The following is a 13,365-nucleotide window of genomic DNA, read 5'->3' on the forward strand; positions in this document are numbered from 1 at the left end:
GGTCTGGGCATTAGGGTTTTTTTCATCCAAACTGGATGAAAAAGCTCATGAGACTTTAGCAGGGACTAGTCATGACATTGTCAAGGAAATTACATCTTGAAAGATTAATGTTAAATTATAGCTTGTCTGAATTGTCGATCTTAACACTGGCTTAGAATAGTTTACAAAGAAGCTTGCTATTACAAAATGAACCTGTAGTCTCTATTAATAGAGGTTCCCCCAGTATTGAGGTGGAATTGGCATTATTAATATTATATAATATTCTAATGTATTTGACTGATGAATATTTGAGAGTGGCTGGTAACTATTAATGACATTAGTTCATCAAAACCATACTACTTTGGAAAAGTGGGTCATTTCATTGTAATCAGAATTTTAAGAAAGTTAATAGAAATTTACAACGAAGATAGTTGGCTAATATATTAATAGTGTTGATTGCTAGGAAGTATGAGTATATTTGGAGGAATTTTCCCCTTTAAAAAAAAGTCTGGACGTGGTGGCTCACACCTGTAATCCCAGCACTTTGGGAGGCCAAGATAGGAGGATCACTTGAGCCCAGGAGTTTGAGACCAGCCTGGTCAACATAGCGAGACCCTGTATCTATTATTCAACAAACAAACAAAAAAAGAAATGCAAAATATTGCATAGTTCCCCGTATACCCTTTAGCTTGTCCTGGTACTAACATCTTACATAACAATATATGATTATCAAAACTAGGAAATTAACATTGGTACAATACTGTTAACTAAACCACAGATGTTATTCAGTATTCCATATTTTTCCCTGTTCTAGGATCCCATGTTCCATTTAGTTGACATGTCCCTTCAAGTCTTGTCCAGTCTGTGACAGTTCTTCAATCTTTCCTTGTCTTTCGTAACACTGACACTTAGAAGAATAATGGTCATTTTATACAGTGTTCCTTATTTGGGGTTTGTCTGATGATTTCTCATTATTACGTTGAAGTTACGCATTTTGAGCAAGAATACCATAGAAGTAGATTGGGTCTTGCTTGGTGCATCATATCAAGGGGTACAGTATGTTGATATGTCTTATAACTGGTAATGACAACCGTGATCACTTGGTATCCTTCAAGTGGTTTCTGCACTTTAAAGTCACTTTTTTTTTTCTCTTTGTAATTAATACATTTCATGGGGAAGAGACGTTGGGATTATACAAATAACCCTTTTCCTCAAACTTTTGTCCACTAATTTTAAAGAATCTTTTGATAGATCTTTCCTGCAACAAAAATTATTGTGTTGTTTACCTAATGAAGATTTTTTTTTTATTGGGGGGGGATTATTTTTAATGCTACTAGATTTTCTAGAGATTCTAATTAAGCAAGTAAAATCAAGAGGGAAAGTAATCTTTACAAAAGGATTCAGCTTTGAAAATGCCGGTTGAGAGTTGTGTGTACTTCTGTGTATGCTGAGGATTTAATAGGAGGGTAAAAGTGAAGTAGATGAACTCCTAGCATTCCTTTTTAATACTGCTCACTTAAGAGAAATTTAAATCCTAAAGGCATCTTCTAAGTTTCAAATTTAAATTTTATTTTTAGAGCTAACACATGAGTTTCTACAAATATTGGAGAAAACGCCTAATAGGTTGAAGAAGATTCGAAACTGGAGGGTAAGAGAATTGACAGGGTTTAACAGAATTTCAGTCTTTATGTAACATTTACATAGCTAACCAGTTTGAATTTTTGTGGTTAAATAATCTTTGCAGTATTCCTGAATAATTCAACGTATCTCAAGTTACATATAGTCACATACCCAACTACTGAGTCCAGTGGACTTTGCTAAAAGTACGTTATACTTTTAAAAAAATTTTTGCAGTGATTATGACAAAAGTATCCTCTTCATTTTACAAATGGGGAAACTGAAGCCTAGACAAGTTTAATTACTTTCTCAAGTGCTGGGCTAGGATTTAACTTGTATCTGTGTCTAAAATTGGTGTTTTCAATTTTTTATAGGCTTCTTTTGTGCCTCTAAGGCATTTATTTACTGGCAACATAAAACCTTGAACCCAGGTCATTTTATTTCCATATATTTAATATGTAATGTTTTTAATATATAACTTTTATAAGACAAGAAATTTGCATTAAATTATTTTGCTATATCACTGCTTCTTCTGTGTTTTATTTTAATAGGCTAATCAGGCAGCTAGGAAACCAAAAGTAGATGGACAGGTATCAGAGACACCACTTCTTGGTTCATCTTTGGTCCAGAATTCCATTTTAGTAGATAGTGTCACTGGTGTGCCTACAAACCCAAGTTTTCAGAAACCATCTACATCAGCATTCCCTGCGCCAGTACCTCTAAATTCAGGAAATATTTCTGTTCAAGACAGCCATACATCTGATAATTTGTCAATGCTAGCAACAGGAATGCCAAGTACTTCATACGGTTTATCATCACACCAGGAATGGCCTCAACATCAAGACTCTGCAAGGACAGAACAGCTATATTCACAGAAACAGGAGACATCTTTGTCTGGTAGCCAGTACAACATGAACTTCCAGCAGGGACCTTCTATATCACTGCATTCAGGATTACATCACAGACCTGACAAAATTTCAGATCATTCTTCTGTTAAGCAAGAATATACTCATAAAGCAGGGAGCAGTAAACACCATGGGCCAATTTCTGCTACTCCAGGAATAATTCCTCAGAAAATGTCTTTAGATAAATATAGAGAAAAGCGTAAACTAGAAACTCTTGATCTTGATGTAAGGGATCATTATATAGCTGCCCAGGTAGAACAGCAGCACAAACAAGGGCAGTCACAGGCAGCCAGCAGCAGTTCTGTTACTTCTCCCATTAAAATGAAAATACCTATCGCAAATACTGAAAAATACATGGCAGATAAAAAGGAAAAGAGTGGATCACTGAAATTACGGATTCCAATACCACCCACTGATAAAAGCGCCAGTAAAGAAGAACTGAAAATGAAAATAAAAGTTTCCTCTTCAGAAAGACACAGCTCTTCTGATGAAGGCAGTGGGAAGAGCAAACATTCAAGCCCACATATTAGCAGAGACCATAAGGAGAAGCACAAGGAGCATCCTTCAAGCCGCCACCACACCAGCAGCCACAAGCATGCCCACTCGCATAGTGGCAGCAGCAGCGGTGGCAGTAAACACAGTGCCGACGGGATACCACCCACTGTTCTGAGGAGTCCTGTTGGTCTGAGCAGTGATGGCATTTCCTCTAGCTCCAGCTCTTCAAGGAAGAGGCTGCATGTCAATGATGCATCTCACAACCACCACTCCAAAATGAGCAAAAGTTCCAAAAGTTCAGGTAGTTCATCTAGTTCTTCCTCCTCTGTTAAGCAGTATATATCCTCTCACAACTCTGTTTTTAACCATCCCTTACCCCCTCCTCCCCCTGTCACATACCAGGTGGGCTACGGACATCTCAGCACCCTCGTGAAACTGGACAAGAAGCCAGTGGAGACCAACGGTCCTGATGCCAATCACGAGTACAGTACAAGCAGCCAGCATATGGACTACAAAGACACATTCGACATGCTGGACTCGCTGTTAAGTGCCCAAGGAATGAACATGTAATAATTTGTTTAGGTCAATTTTTCCTTTACTTTTTTAATTTAAAAATTGTTAGAATGGAAAAATTCCTTCTGATCTAGCAGTGGTAACCCCTGCTGTTGCTGCCACTGCTTCAATATTTGTAAGTGCTGCTTTATTCTTCATTCTGAAAAGAAGAGATTATAGTAAACAAGTCTTTATCTCCACATATGATAGTGTTATAAATACTGTAAAAGCATGGAAGGTGCAAAACTCAGTATTTCTACAATTGCAGCTAAGAACATTAGGATGAATGGCTGGCTGCTTCTAGGAATATAAGATGCCTCAAGCATTCATTATTTATGATTTGAATACTGTAGCTATTTTTTGTTGTTGCTTGGCTTTTGAATGAGTGTAAATTGTTTTCTTTTGTGTATTTATACTTGTATGTATGATTTGCATGTTTCAATGATAAAGGGATAAAACAGTATACTGACAACTGTTTACAAGAAAGTGGAGAAAAATGTACATACATTTTTGTATGTTTAGATATTACCATAAATACTCAGGATTGGAGCTGCTTGTAAGTATAACAATATACAGAATAACTTTATCTTGTCAGAGTCCATCACTAATCTAAAACAAAGGTGGCACTTTTTTATGTTAACCTTAAACTCTAGGCCTTACTGGAAGCCACTGATAGGGGACACTTCACTACCAGATGTGTATGCAGTGCCACAGATGGTCATATACACTGTGAGGCACTGAAATTTTGCCTTCAGAGGTTCTGACCAGATTGGCTGCTGAAATAGTCCCTAACTTTCTGAAGGCTTGAAGAGGAAAAAATAAAGTTTACATACTCTTGATGTGAAGTGCATTTAAATGTTTGTTGGCTTGTTGCAGTTCTATGAAACAGAGCTGTTAATAATGGTTGTGTGGATTACTGTGATTTGAAAACTAAATTCACAATAACTTACCTAGTAGAGATTTAGTGAGTTGTTTCCTTTAAAGAATTTTACACTACATATTTTAATAGTAAACAGGGATCACTTTTCCTTTAGCATTCAGAATGACACCATATTCTTAAATATACTCCTTCCCTGAAGCGTGTTTGTGTGTGATGCCATATTTCTTTTTCAGGTAAATGTAGTCTTCCTTATAAAAATGAAATTAAACCTATGCTCTCAATTCTTTTATATTCTAACAATAAATAAAAAAGAAAAGATTACTGACTGTGCATTGTACCTGTATTTATAGTTTCTGGTTATCAGGAAGCTCTGTAAGAAAGAAAAGGTCAGCCTCCCAGGCAAACCACTAGTGGAGGTTTTACATTTGTTTGCACATCTCAGTATATTTCTGTTGAGGTAAAGTTTGCACAGTCATCTGACTTCTGATCAAACATTAGATTTTAACTTGTTTAGATTTTGTCTTAAACACCAGTAATATGGCTCTTGTTTATCAGCTAATCTTGAATTTATTCTGTGGTAAATCTGAGTTGTTGAGTATATTTGAGATTGATTGGATCAACCTCTTGTTGAACTGAAAACTTAATTTTTTCTCTGTATTTTTGTTACAAAGCCACTGATACATGCACAATTGTAATTAAGTATGTTGCAGTTGTAAATATTAGAGTTTAATCTCGTGCTCTACCTTTATTTAGCAATTACCTAATTTGCCAGTAGCTTTATAATTTTTAAAGATAATTGTTCATTATTTTGTCAATGTTATTTGAACTTGGGGTACTTAGGAGCCTCTTTGTAGGGACTGTGCCTAGGTAGCATGTCCTAACATTTGTTCTTGTCTTGCATAACTTTAGTAATCTTTGTCATTATATGTAACTTTGTTGCTCTGTATGGCATAATATTGTATCCATAAACATGGTAATTTTGATACAGTTATACTTTTACAGTGGTACATAATCCAAGGACTAGTATAGAATTAAGCCGAGTGCAAGATGAGGGAGGGAAGGGCTTTCTTGGTAATTTAGATGTGAAACCTCTACAGAGCTATCATGTAAAAACTACATAAGGTGGTTGTGCTACTGTATAATTGGGGGTGATAATACCAGGAATTTTAATAAGATTTTGTAAAGAATATCCAGAAAAGTAGTGAACTTATTTTCAGTAGACATAGAAAACAATGTGAATATTTAAGGTCTGTGACTATAGTTAAACTTCACTAAGAATTTGCAGAATTGTTTTGAGATGTGGGAATAAAGGTAATTTTATTGAATCTTCATTGGTGCTAATGATGGACAGTTAAAAAGATAGCTAGTGTATATTGTTATGGGTCAGTACTTATTAGTACTTCCAAAATTGAATTTGAAATGCTATGTATTCACTTTTCACTCTGTAAATGTAATTCTTTACAATGACTTTATTTATTAAAGGGCAGCCAGTTGTCATTTTTACAGGATTGTGTGAGCTATTCAAACTCTTCAACCCCTGAACAGGATATTAAGCTTCCAAAATAACGATGGGGATAAATATGGAAATCCTTTTTAAGTTGTATTTCCATTTAACAAAAACCCTTATAATTCATACTATCATCAATTTGCTTTATCCATCTCATTTGCATAACAGTTCATCTGCCTGGTCCCATTAGGCTCTACCAAAGAAAGACTCTGATGAGTGGACATTATTACTGTGACTCTTGTAAGTAGCCATAAATAAACCAAAATAGTATCAAATTTAGGTATGAAATTCCACATGTGCAAAGTACTGTTAAGGTGATAACATTTTTGATGAGATTAAAAAAAATATTTGAAATATTAAAAAGCATTATCTTTAAACATCCTATAAAAGAGTGAGTCATTTTTAAGTTGTGTTTTCCCTAGATCACTGATTTGTTACCTTTGCACAGAAGCACATTGCAAAGAAAGGCTTTACTTCTACCTCTTCCAGCTAGTTTTCCAATATTGAGCTGTGTCCCTCTAAATATTTGCCTTAGCTATTTCAAAATAGGTATTTTCAGAACCAAAGCAAAGGGATGGTTTGTTCACTGAAACGTTCTTAGAGGCCTGCTTAACGGGCAGCAGTATCCTGTAGTGGTAAAACCTCACAGTTTCCTAATAGCAGGTATGTAAATACCGAAAAAGTCCTGTTGTCAGCCCTAGGTTTATCTTTGAAAGTTAAATGTGCACCTTGGTCTTCTCCGTGTGTGCAGATTCGTTCTGGTTAAAGTTCTTATTCAGAGTTAAAGAAATTTCTGACATGATGTATGGTTTCTTGACTGTCATGAGTGGCTGCTTATATTACTTTGTAGCAACAGATTGTATTAATAATTACGTAGAATACCTAACTTTTTTGGCCTATCCTCTTTGAACTAGAAATGACTACTTGAGGGCTATTTCAGAGAACCAATATGAAATGTTTTTGTTAGTACCAAATACCCTTGCCTTAAAAGGTTTCAAGCACATTTTCTTTTATATTTGAGAACTTAAATTGCTGACTTGTATTCTTTAAGCAACCTTAGAAATAAACCACTGCTTATATCTGCATGAATATTATGCATTTCATGAGTACAGTTAGTTGACTAGATATTTCAGGGTTTTGCATTTTCTATAGACATGGGGACTTTTTTAACATGGTAACATTTTAGGAAAACCATTCTCTCAAGATATTACACCATTTCCAATTTTATCCAAATGAAAAGCGTATCTGCTTAAATTTAGGATGCCTTTGCTGAGAATATTTGGAGGCTCTTGTTAGGAAGAGTCATGGATTCGGTATTTCTAAGCTGGTTACTGCCTCACAGGCTGTCTTGAAGGGAGGCAGTAGGATTTACTGACTACCTTTACCCAGATGAGGGATCAACAAATCTCACACTTGAATTAAATGAGTTGACAGGACAATAGGTGCTAATCTCATGCGCTCTAAGATGGGCTTATTTAGACAGGGATTTTTGCATTGGAAAAGCAGTACATTCTCTGACCTTGGGTACCAAGCTATGATACTAATTTGAGAATCGCATTCTGATACGTTAATATCAGAAATCAGTGAGCAACCTAATTGCTGTAAGCTGACATACATGGAAGCCGAAATCAAAAGGTTGTTTGTTTTGTTCGTTTCCCTGGAGCATCTATTTTTGTAATACATCTTGCCAGTGGGACTGAAAAGCTCAAAATGTTTTAGGCCTAATATCATACATTAATTTTCTGCTCTGCAGTGTCAATTTGGGCACAGCCAGTTTTTGCCTCTGTGGCACCTTTATAATTTACTGTTACCTATTCTGCCTGACAGATTGCTTAAGTAGGTTGATAAGATACATCGAAGATTGAATGGCTAGGAGTAATTCTGTTCTCATATAGGCACCTTCACTGTGGAATCCATTTATCTCAAAGTTTTGAGAGCCGTCTAATTTCCTTTATTTTCAAGTTTGGGGCGGAAACTCAAAATCCCGAGCATTGCCACTTTAGTAGTTTGATTTGCCTATTGTTTAATAACGAGTACATTCTTATTAAGTGATGAGTACATTCTTATTTTTAAGGCATGTTTTGTCTTTCAAGCAACTTCATTTTATTAGAAAAACTTAGTATGTACTCATTTGTTGTAAACAGAGATTGTGGAGTTTCATTTTCTGAATGTACTCAAAACTCCCAACAGCAATTGAATAGGATGTTTGCTAATAGAAAATCTAAAACAGGAATATGTGTATATGGCATGAACTAGTCATTGACTTTAAGCTTCTTATCTATACAAGGAACTAATAAATGTTTATTGACAACATAAATCCAAGGCTCTAACATGTCTTAAGTTAATGTGAATCAGAAGTAACTTTCAGGTGGGGCGCAGTGGCTCATGCCTGTAATCCCAGCACTTTGGGAGGCCAAGGCAGGCAGATCACCTGAGGTCAGGAATTCAACACAATCCTGGTCAACATGGTGAAACCCTGTCTCTACTAAAAATACAAAAATTAGCTGGGTGTGGTGGTGCGTGCCTATAGTCCCAGCTACTTGGGAGGCTGAGGCAAGAGAATCGCTTGAACCCAGGAGGCAGAGGTTGCAGTGAGCCCGAGATTGCACCACTGCACTCTCAACAGCAACAAAAACAGAAGTAACTTTCAGTCCCTGGGAAATGTGAGGTCTCTAGTATAATTGACCCTTTATCCAAGTAATTTCATGTATCATTCAGGAGTGCAGGCTCTGGGATCAAATGGTCCATGCTCTAGTCTCAGCCCTACCATTTAATAACAGAATGGTATTGGGTGAATTACTTCATCTCATGCTTTTTCTTCCATACAAAGTGTTAGTAGTAGTATCTGTTCATCACAGAGTTGTGTAAGCCTTGGATGGTCAAGGAAGGCTAAATAGAATAGCATTAAAGAGAATCCTAATTGAGGGGTAGATTTGGGATATTGGAATGATGAAGGCCAATCCAGATGTATAACTGGAACATATTAAATACTGCATGCCTGCTGTGTCCAGAATTCTCTTAAATTGTTCATTCTAATTTCTGTTTTAAGATTTTTCTTGTCTAACCTTTTGCATCACTCCCATAAAAAGCACAAAGAATAATTGCAGTTATCTGGAAGGGGAATTACCCATTTAAAATTATTTTTTGAGACAAGTTCTCACTGTCACCCAAGCTGGAGTACAGTACAGTGATGTGATTTTTGGCTTACTATAGCCTCCGCCTCCCAGGCTCAAGCGATCATCCAACCTCAGCCTCTTGAGTAGCTGGGACTACAGGCATGTGTCACCATGCCCGGCTAATTTTGGGGGGTTTTTTTGTTTTGGTTTGGTTTTTTGTTGTTGTTGTTGTTGTTGTTTTGTTGTTGTTGTTTTTGGTAGAATAGGGTTTTGATAGGTTGCCCAGAGTGGTCTCAAACTCCTAGGCTCAAGCAATCCGCCCACCTTGGCCTGCAAAAGTGCTAGGATTACAGGTGTGAGCCACCACGCCTGGCCCCTTCAAAAATATTTAAACATAGCTGTTCTTTGATAAGGCTGCTCGCCAGCTTCCCTCCCCTTCCCAGCAATATCCCCGCACCTTCCACTTGAAAGAAAATGAAAGCTAATTGCAATAACTTTGATAAAGTAGAATTAGGATAGAAAAGTCACTTCTTTTAAAATAGATTTTCAGGCGGTGCGGTGGCTCACGCCTGTAATCCCAGCACTTTGGGAGTTGGAGGCCAAGGCGGGCGGGTCACCTGAGGTGAGGAGTTCGAGAGCAGCCTGGCCAACATGGCGAAACCCTGTCTCTACTAAAAAATACAAAAAAAATTAGCTGGGCGTTGTGGTGCGCGCCTGTAGTCCCAGCTACTCGGGAGGCTGAGGCAGGAGAGAATCGCTTGAGCCTGGGAGGCAGAGGTTGCAGTGAGCCGAGATAGCGCCACTGCACTCCAGCCTAAGCGGCAGAGCAAGACTCCATCTCAAAAAAAAAATTTTTTTTTTAATTAGAAATAAAACATTTTCAGCCTAAATGTAACATAATTTTTTTTTGTATCACAGTTAAGAGATTTGTCTCACTGGTGCTGACACCAGTAAGGCCTTGTTCTATTAACATAATAAATTGGATGGGTTTTAACTTTACAAAGTGAGTAATTCAATCTAACCAAACTCATACAAGTCCATTGTTTATTCCTTCACCCCTGCCCCCTGCACTTTTCAATATAATAAATTGTATGTTTTTATTTTAGCCGTAGCATATGGCCTGCCTATTCCTTCCCCTCAACACCACCTCCCAAAACAATGTAGGGCCTCACTGACAAAAGATTTTTATTATATTGCCATGAAATTAAGAGGCTTACTTAGACCTTTCAAATGTTCAGACCCAGTTGAGGAGGCCAGTTTTCTTTAGTCTTTCACGTCATCCTGTTAGTGACTGCCTTATGGATGAATTCAGCCATTGATTTTCATAATGTTGTGATGTCCTGTCAATAGGAAACAGCATTATCCTCTATAAACTTGACAGTGTAATGGCATATACAAACTTTTTTAAAACTATTACCAGTAGAGAGAGAGGCTGCTTACACCAGAGATTTTTTAATTGGCAGAATCACCTGGAAAGATTTTTAAAATGCAAGTTTCTGCATTTAAATAGCTGCTTTAAACTGAATTAATACTTGTAAGTGCAGCTCGTGTGAAGAATAAAGATGGCCTGGTAGGTGATGGTATGTTTGGCTGCCCCTTGAGCAGATTAAGTGGGTTATTATCTTGGAGCTACTCATTACACAGTGTACGACTAAAGTAGGTTAAAGTTAAGGAGATGCTGTAGATCTACTTTTTAGAACTTGGGGGTTAAAATGTCTTTGGTTGAGCTTGGGCCCAGAGCATACAGGAATTTAGTACATAATAAGATGAGTTTTCGATGTGATTGAAAACTCAGCGGTTGTGCCTTGGGAAAAGGGTGATGCTCATGGAAGGGAGGACAGTATTACTGCTAGGTGAACAATGAAAAGCTTTTCACACCATTAAAGTACTCAAAATAATAAAGGGAGGACGATACTACCATCCCAATCAGCGGCTAGAATCTATTCTAGCTTCACAAGAAGCTCAGTGAAGGCTAGCCATGCCAGCCCCAACCTACCTCCACTCCCAACCTCCTTTCAGACCCTCTTCAAAAGGAAGAGAGCATACATGTGGGCAATGATAATGAAGAGTGTAATTCCAAACAATTGTTCATGTCTTAAACAGTGAATAACAAAAACACAGAAGCTCTTGAGGACCAAGGCTTGCCTATTGAAAACTTCAGCTTTTTTTTTTTTTTTTTTTTTGAGATGGAGTTTTCGCTTTTGTTGCCCAGGCTGGAGTGCAGTGGTGCGATCTCGGCTCACTGCAACCTCCGCCTTCCAGGTTCAAGCGATTCTCCCGCCTCAGCCTCCCAAGTAATTGGGATTACAGGCACACGCCACCATGCCCAGCTAATTTTTTGTATTTTTAGTGGAGATGGGGTTTCAGCATGTTGGCCAGGCTGGTCTCCAACTCCTGACCTCAAGTGATCCACTCGCCTCGGCCTCCCAAAGTGCTGGGATTACAGGGGTGAGCCACCCTGGCCGGCCAAAACTTCAGCTTTTTGAAGTTTCTGTTCAATATTCCAAAATTGTCTTCAGTATCCTTATATTTCAGTAGAATAGGAGTAAACTTGTTAACACCAACTTCATGTGTCCATTACTGTGATCTCTATACACAGTATTAACAGGTCTTACTCTTTGCCCTTTCCCCATAGGGTTTAACAGGCTTGATTGTAAATAGTTGCTTTAAAATCCAATTTAATATTCAGATTTGAAAGAATGCTGAAGATCCCTCCAAAATGGAAAAGGAATAAGCCCTAACCTTTCAAAATTATGTTGTTTCTGGTCATGTTGAGATACAAGTAAGTAAAATAAAGGACATATTCTTCCCTTAATTTCTTAAATATGAAAAAAAATTGAGAAAAGTTATACCCACAAAGACTCACCTAATGTTACATGTCCACAGTAAAATCTGTTTTTACCTCACCTGGACAGCATTTCACATTTATTTCATAAAAACTAAACCAGCTTGGTTTTGACAAATCCTGATACTAGTATTAGAATACTCTTAATTTGTAGTTGTACCACCTTGAAATGATGGCAGCCAATAAAAATATCTGTGGCTATAGCTTAGAGCAATAGGTGCTGGCTGGGCGCGATGGCTCACGCCTGTAATCCCAACACTTTGGGAGGCCGAGGCAGGTGGATCACGAGGTCAGGAGTTCAAGACCAGCCTGGCCAAGATGGTGAAACCCCATCTCTACTAAAACTACAAAAATTATCCGGGCGCAGTGGCAGGTCCCAGTAATCTCAGCTACTTCGCAGGCTGAGACAGGAGAATCACTTGAACCCAGGTGGCAGAGGTTGTGGTGAGCCAAGATCACACCACTGCACTCCAGCCTGGGCAACAGAGTGAGACTCCATCTCAAATAATAATAATAATAATGAAAAGAACAATAGGTGCGAAGTTTAGTGGATGAGTGAGATCAACAGCAATGGAAACCTTATAAAAAATGCTTAATCCTGGCCGGGCACGATGGCTCACACCTGTAATCCCAGCACTTTGGGAGGATGAGGCAGGTGGATCACTTGAGGTCTGGAGTTCGAGACCAGCCTGGCCAACACGGTGAAACCCCATCTTGGCCAACATGGTGAAACCCCATTTCCACAAAAAATACAAAAATGAGCTGGGCATGGTGGTGGGCAACTGTAATCCCAGCTACTTGGGAGGCTGAGGCAAAAGAATTGCTTGAACCCAGCAGGCGGAGGTTGTTGCAGTGAGCCAAGATCACGCCACTGCCCTCCAGCCTGGGCGATAGAGTAAGACTCAGTCTAAAAAAAAAATTGCTTAATCCACCAACTTAAAATGGCTTGTAATACTACTAACTCATCCATGCTCACTTTTGTGAGGTCTACTAATGTTCTGGGAATGGCAGTATTTGAAGGATGACCTCAGCAGAGGTAACTATTAAAATGAAATGAGCAAAGGTCTGTGGAAAAATCATCCTTCCCTTACCAGACCTAGCTTTTGTCCTACCAACTGGTTTAGGCTTAGCTACTTCTGCATATGGAAATGACCTGATTCACTGCAAATAGATAAAAACTTTAAATCACTACAAATAAATTACAGAGAAAAGAGCCCAAGGTTTATGATGCCACCTTAACTAGCACAATTTCTCAGAGACATCTGAGGAGTTTGGGAACCCTCTGATAATGAAATGCTGAGGCCCTCACCTCCTCCCTATCAGGCCTTGAGCCTCCTAGAATCTTTTAGGCTAAGATTGCTGCCAAAGTACAGAATCTAGAATCTCTTTAACTTACCTTCCTGCCTTCCTCTAGTCTGTTTTGGATGAATTAAGTAAGCGTCTTTACTCACCAAGCAAGAAAATATAAG

General features: G+C 38.1%; 1 protein-coding gene across 3 annotated transcripts in view; it reads left to right on the forward strand.

Moving 5' to 3' along the window:
- Positions 1–6,324, forward strand: part of CCNT2 (cyclin T2) — a 38,708-nt gene extending 32,384 nt beyond the window's left edge. For 2 of the 3 annotated variants that reach the window (XM_055262020.2, XM_055262023.2), the window contains 2 exons: positions 1,557–1,627; positions 2,148–6,324. In XM_055262020.2, coding sequence (XP_055117995.1) covers positions 1,557–1,627; positions 2,148–3,566 — 1,490 coding nt within the window. In that variant the 3' untranslated portion in view covers positions 3,567–6,324. The remainder of the gene's footprint in view (positions 1–1,556; positions 1,628–2,147) is intronic. The other variant, XM_055262021.2, reaches the window with a different exon arrangement.
- The last annotated feature ends 7,041 nt before the right edge of the window (positions 6,325–13,365 follow it).

This window comes from Symphalangus syndactylus, chromosome 22 (genome assembly GCF_028878055.3).
Source record: "Symphalangus syndactylus isolate Jambi chromosome 22, NHGRI_mSymSyn1-v2.1_pri, whole genome shotgun sequence".
Taxonomy (NCBI): Eukaryota; Metazoa; Chordata; class Mammalia; order Primates; family Hylobatidae; genus Symphalangus; species Symphalangus syndactylus.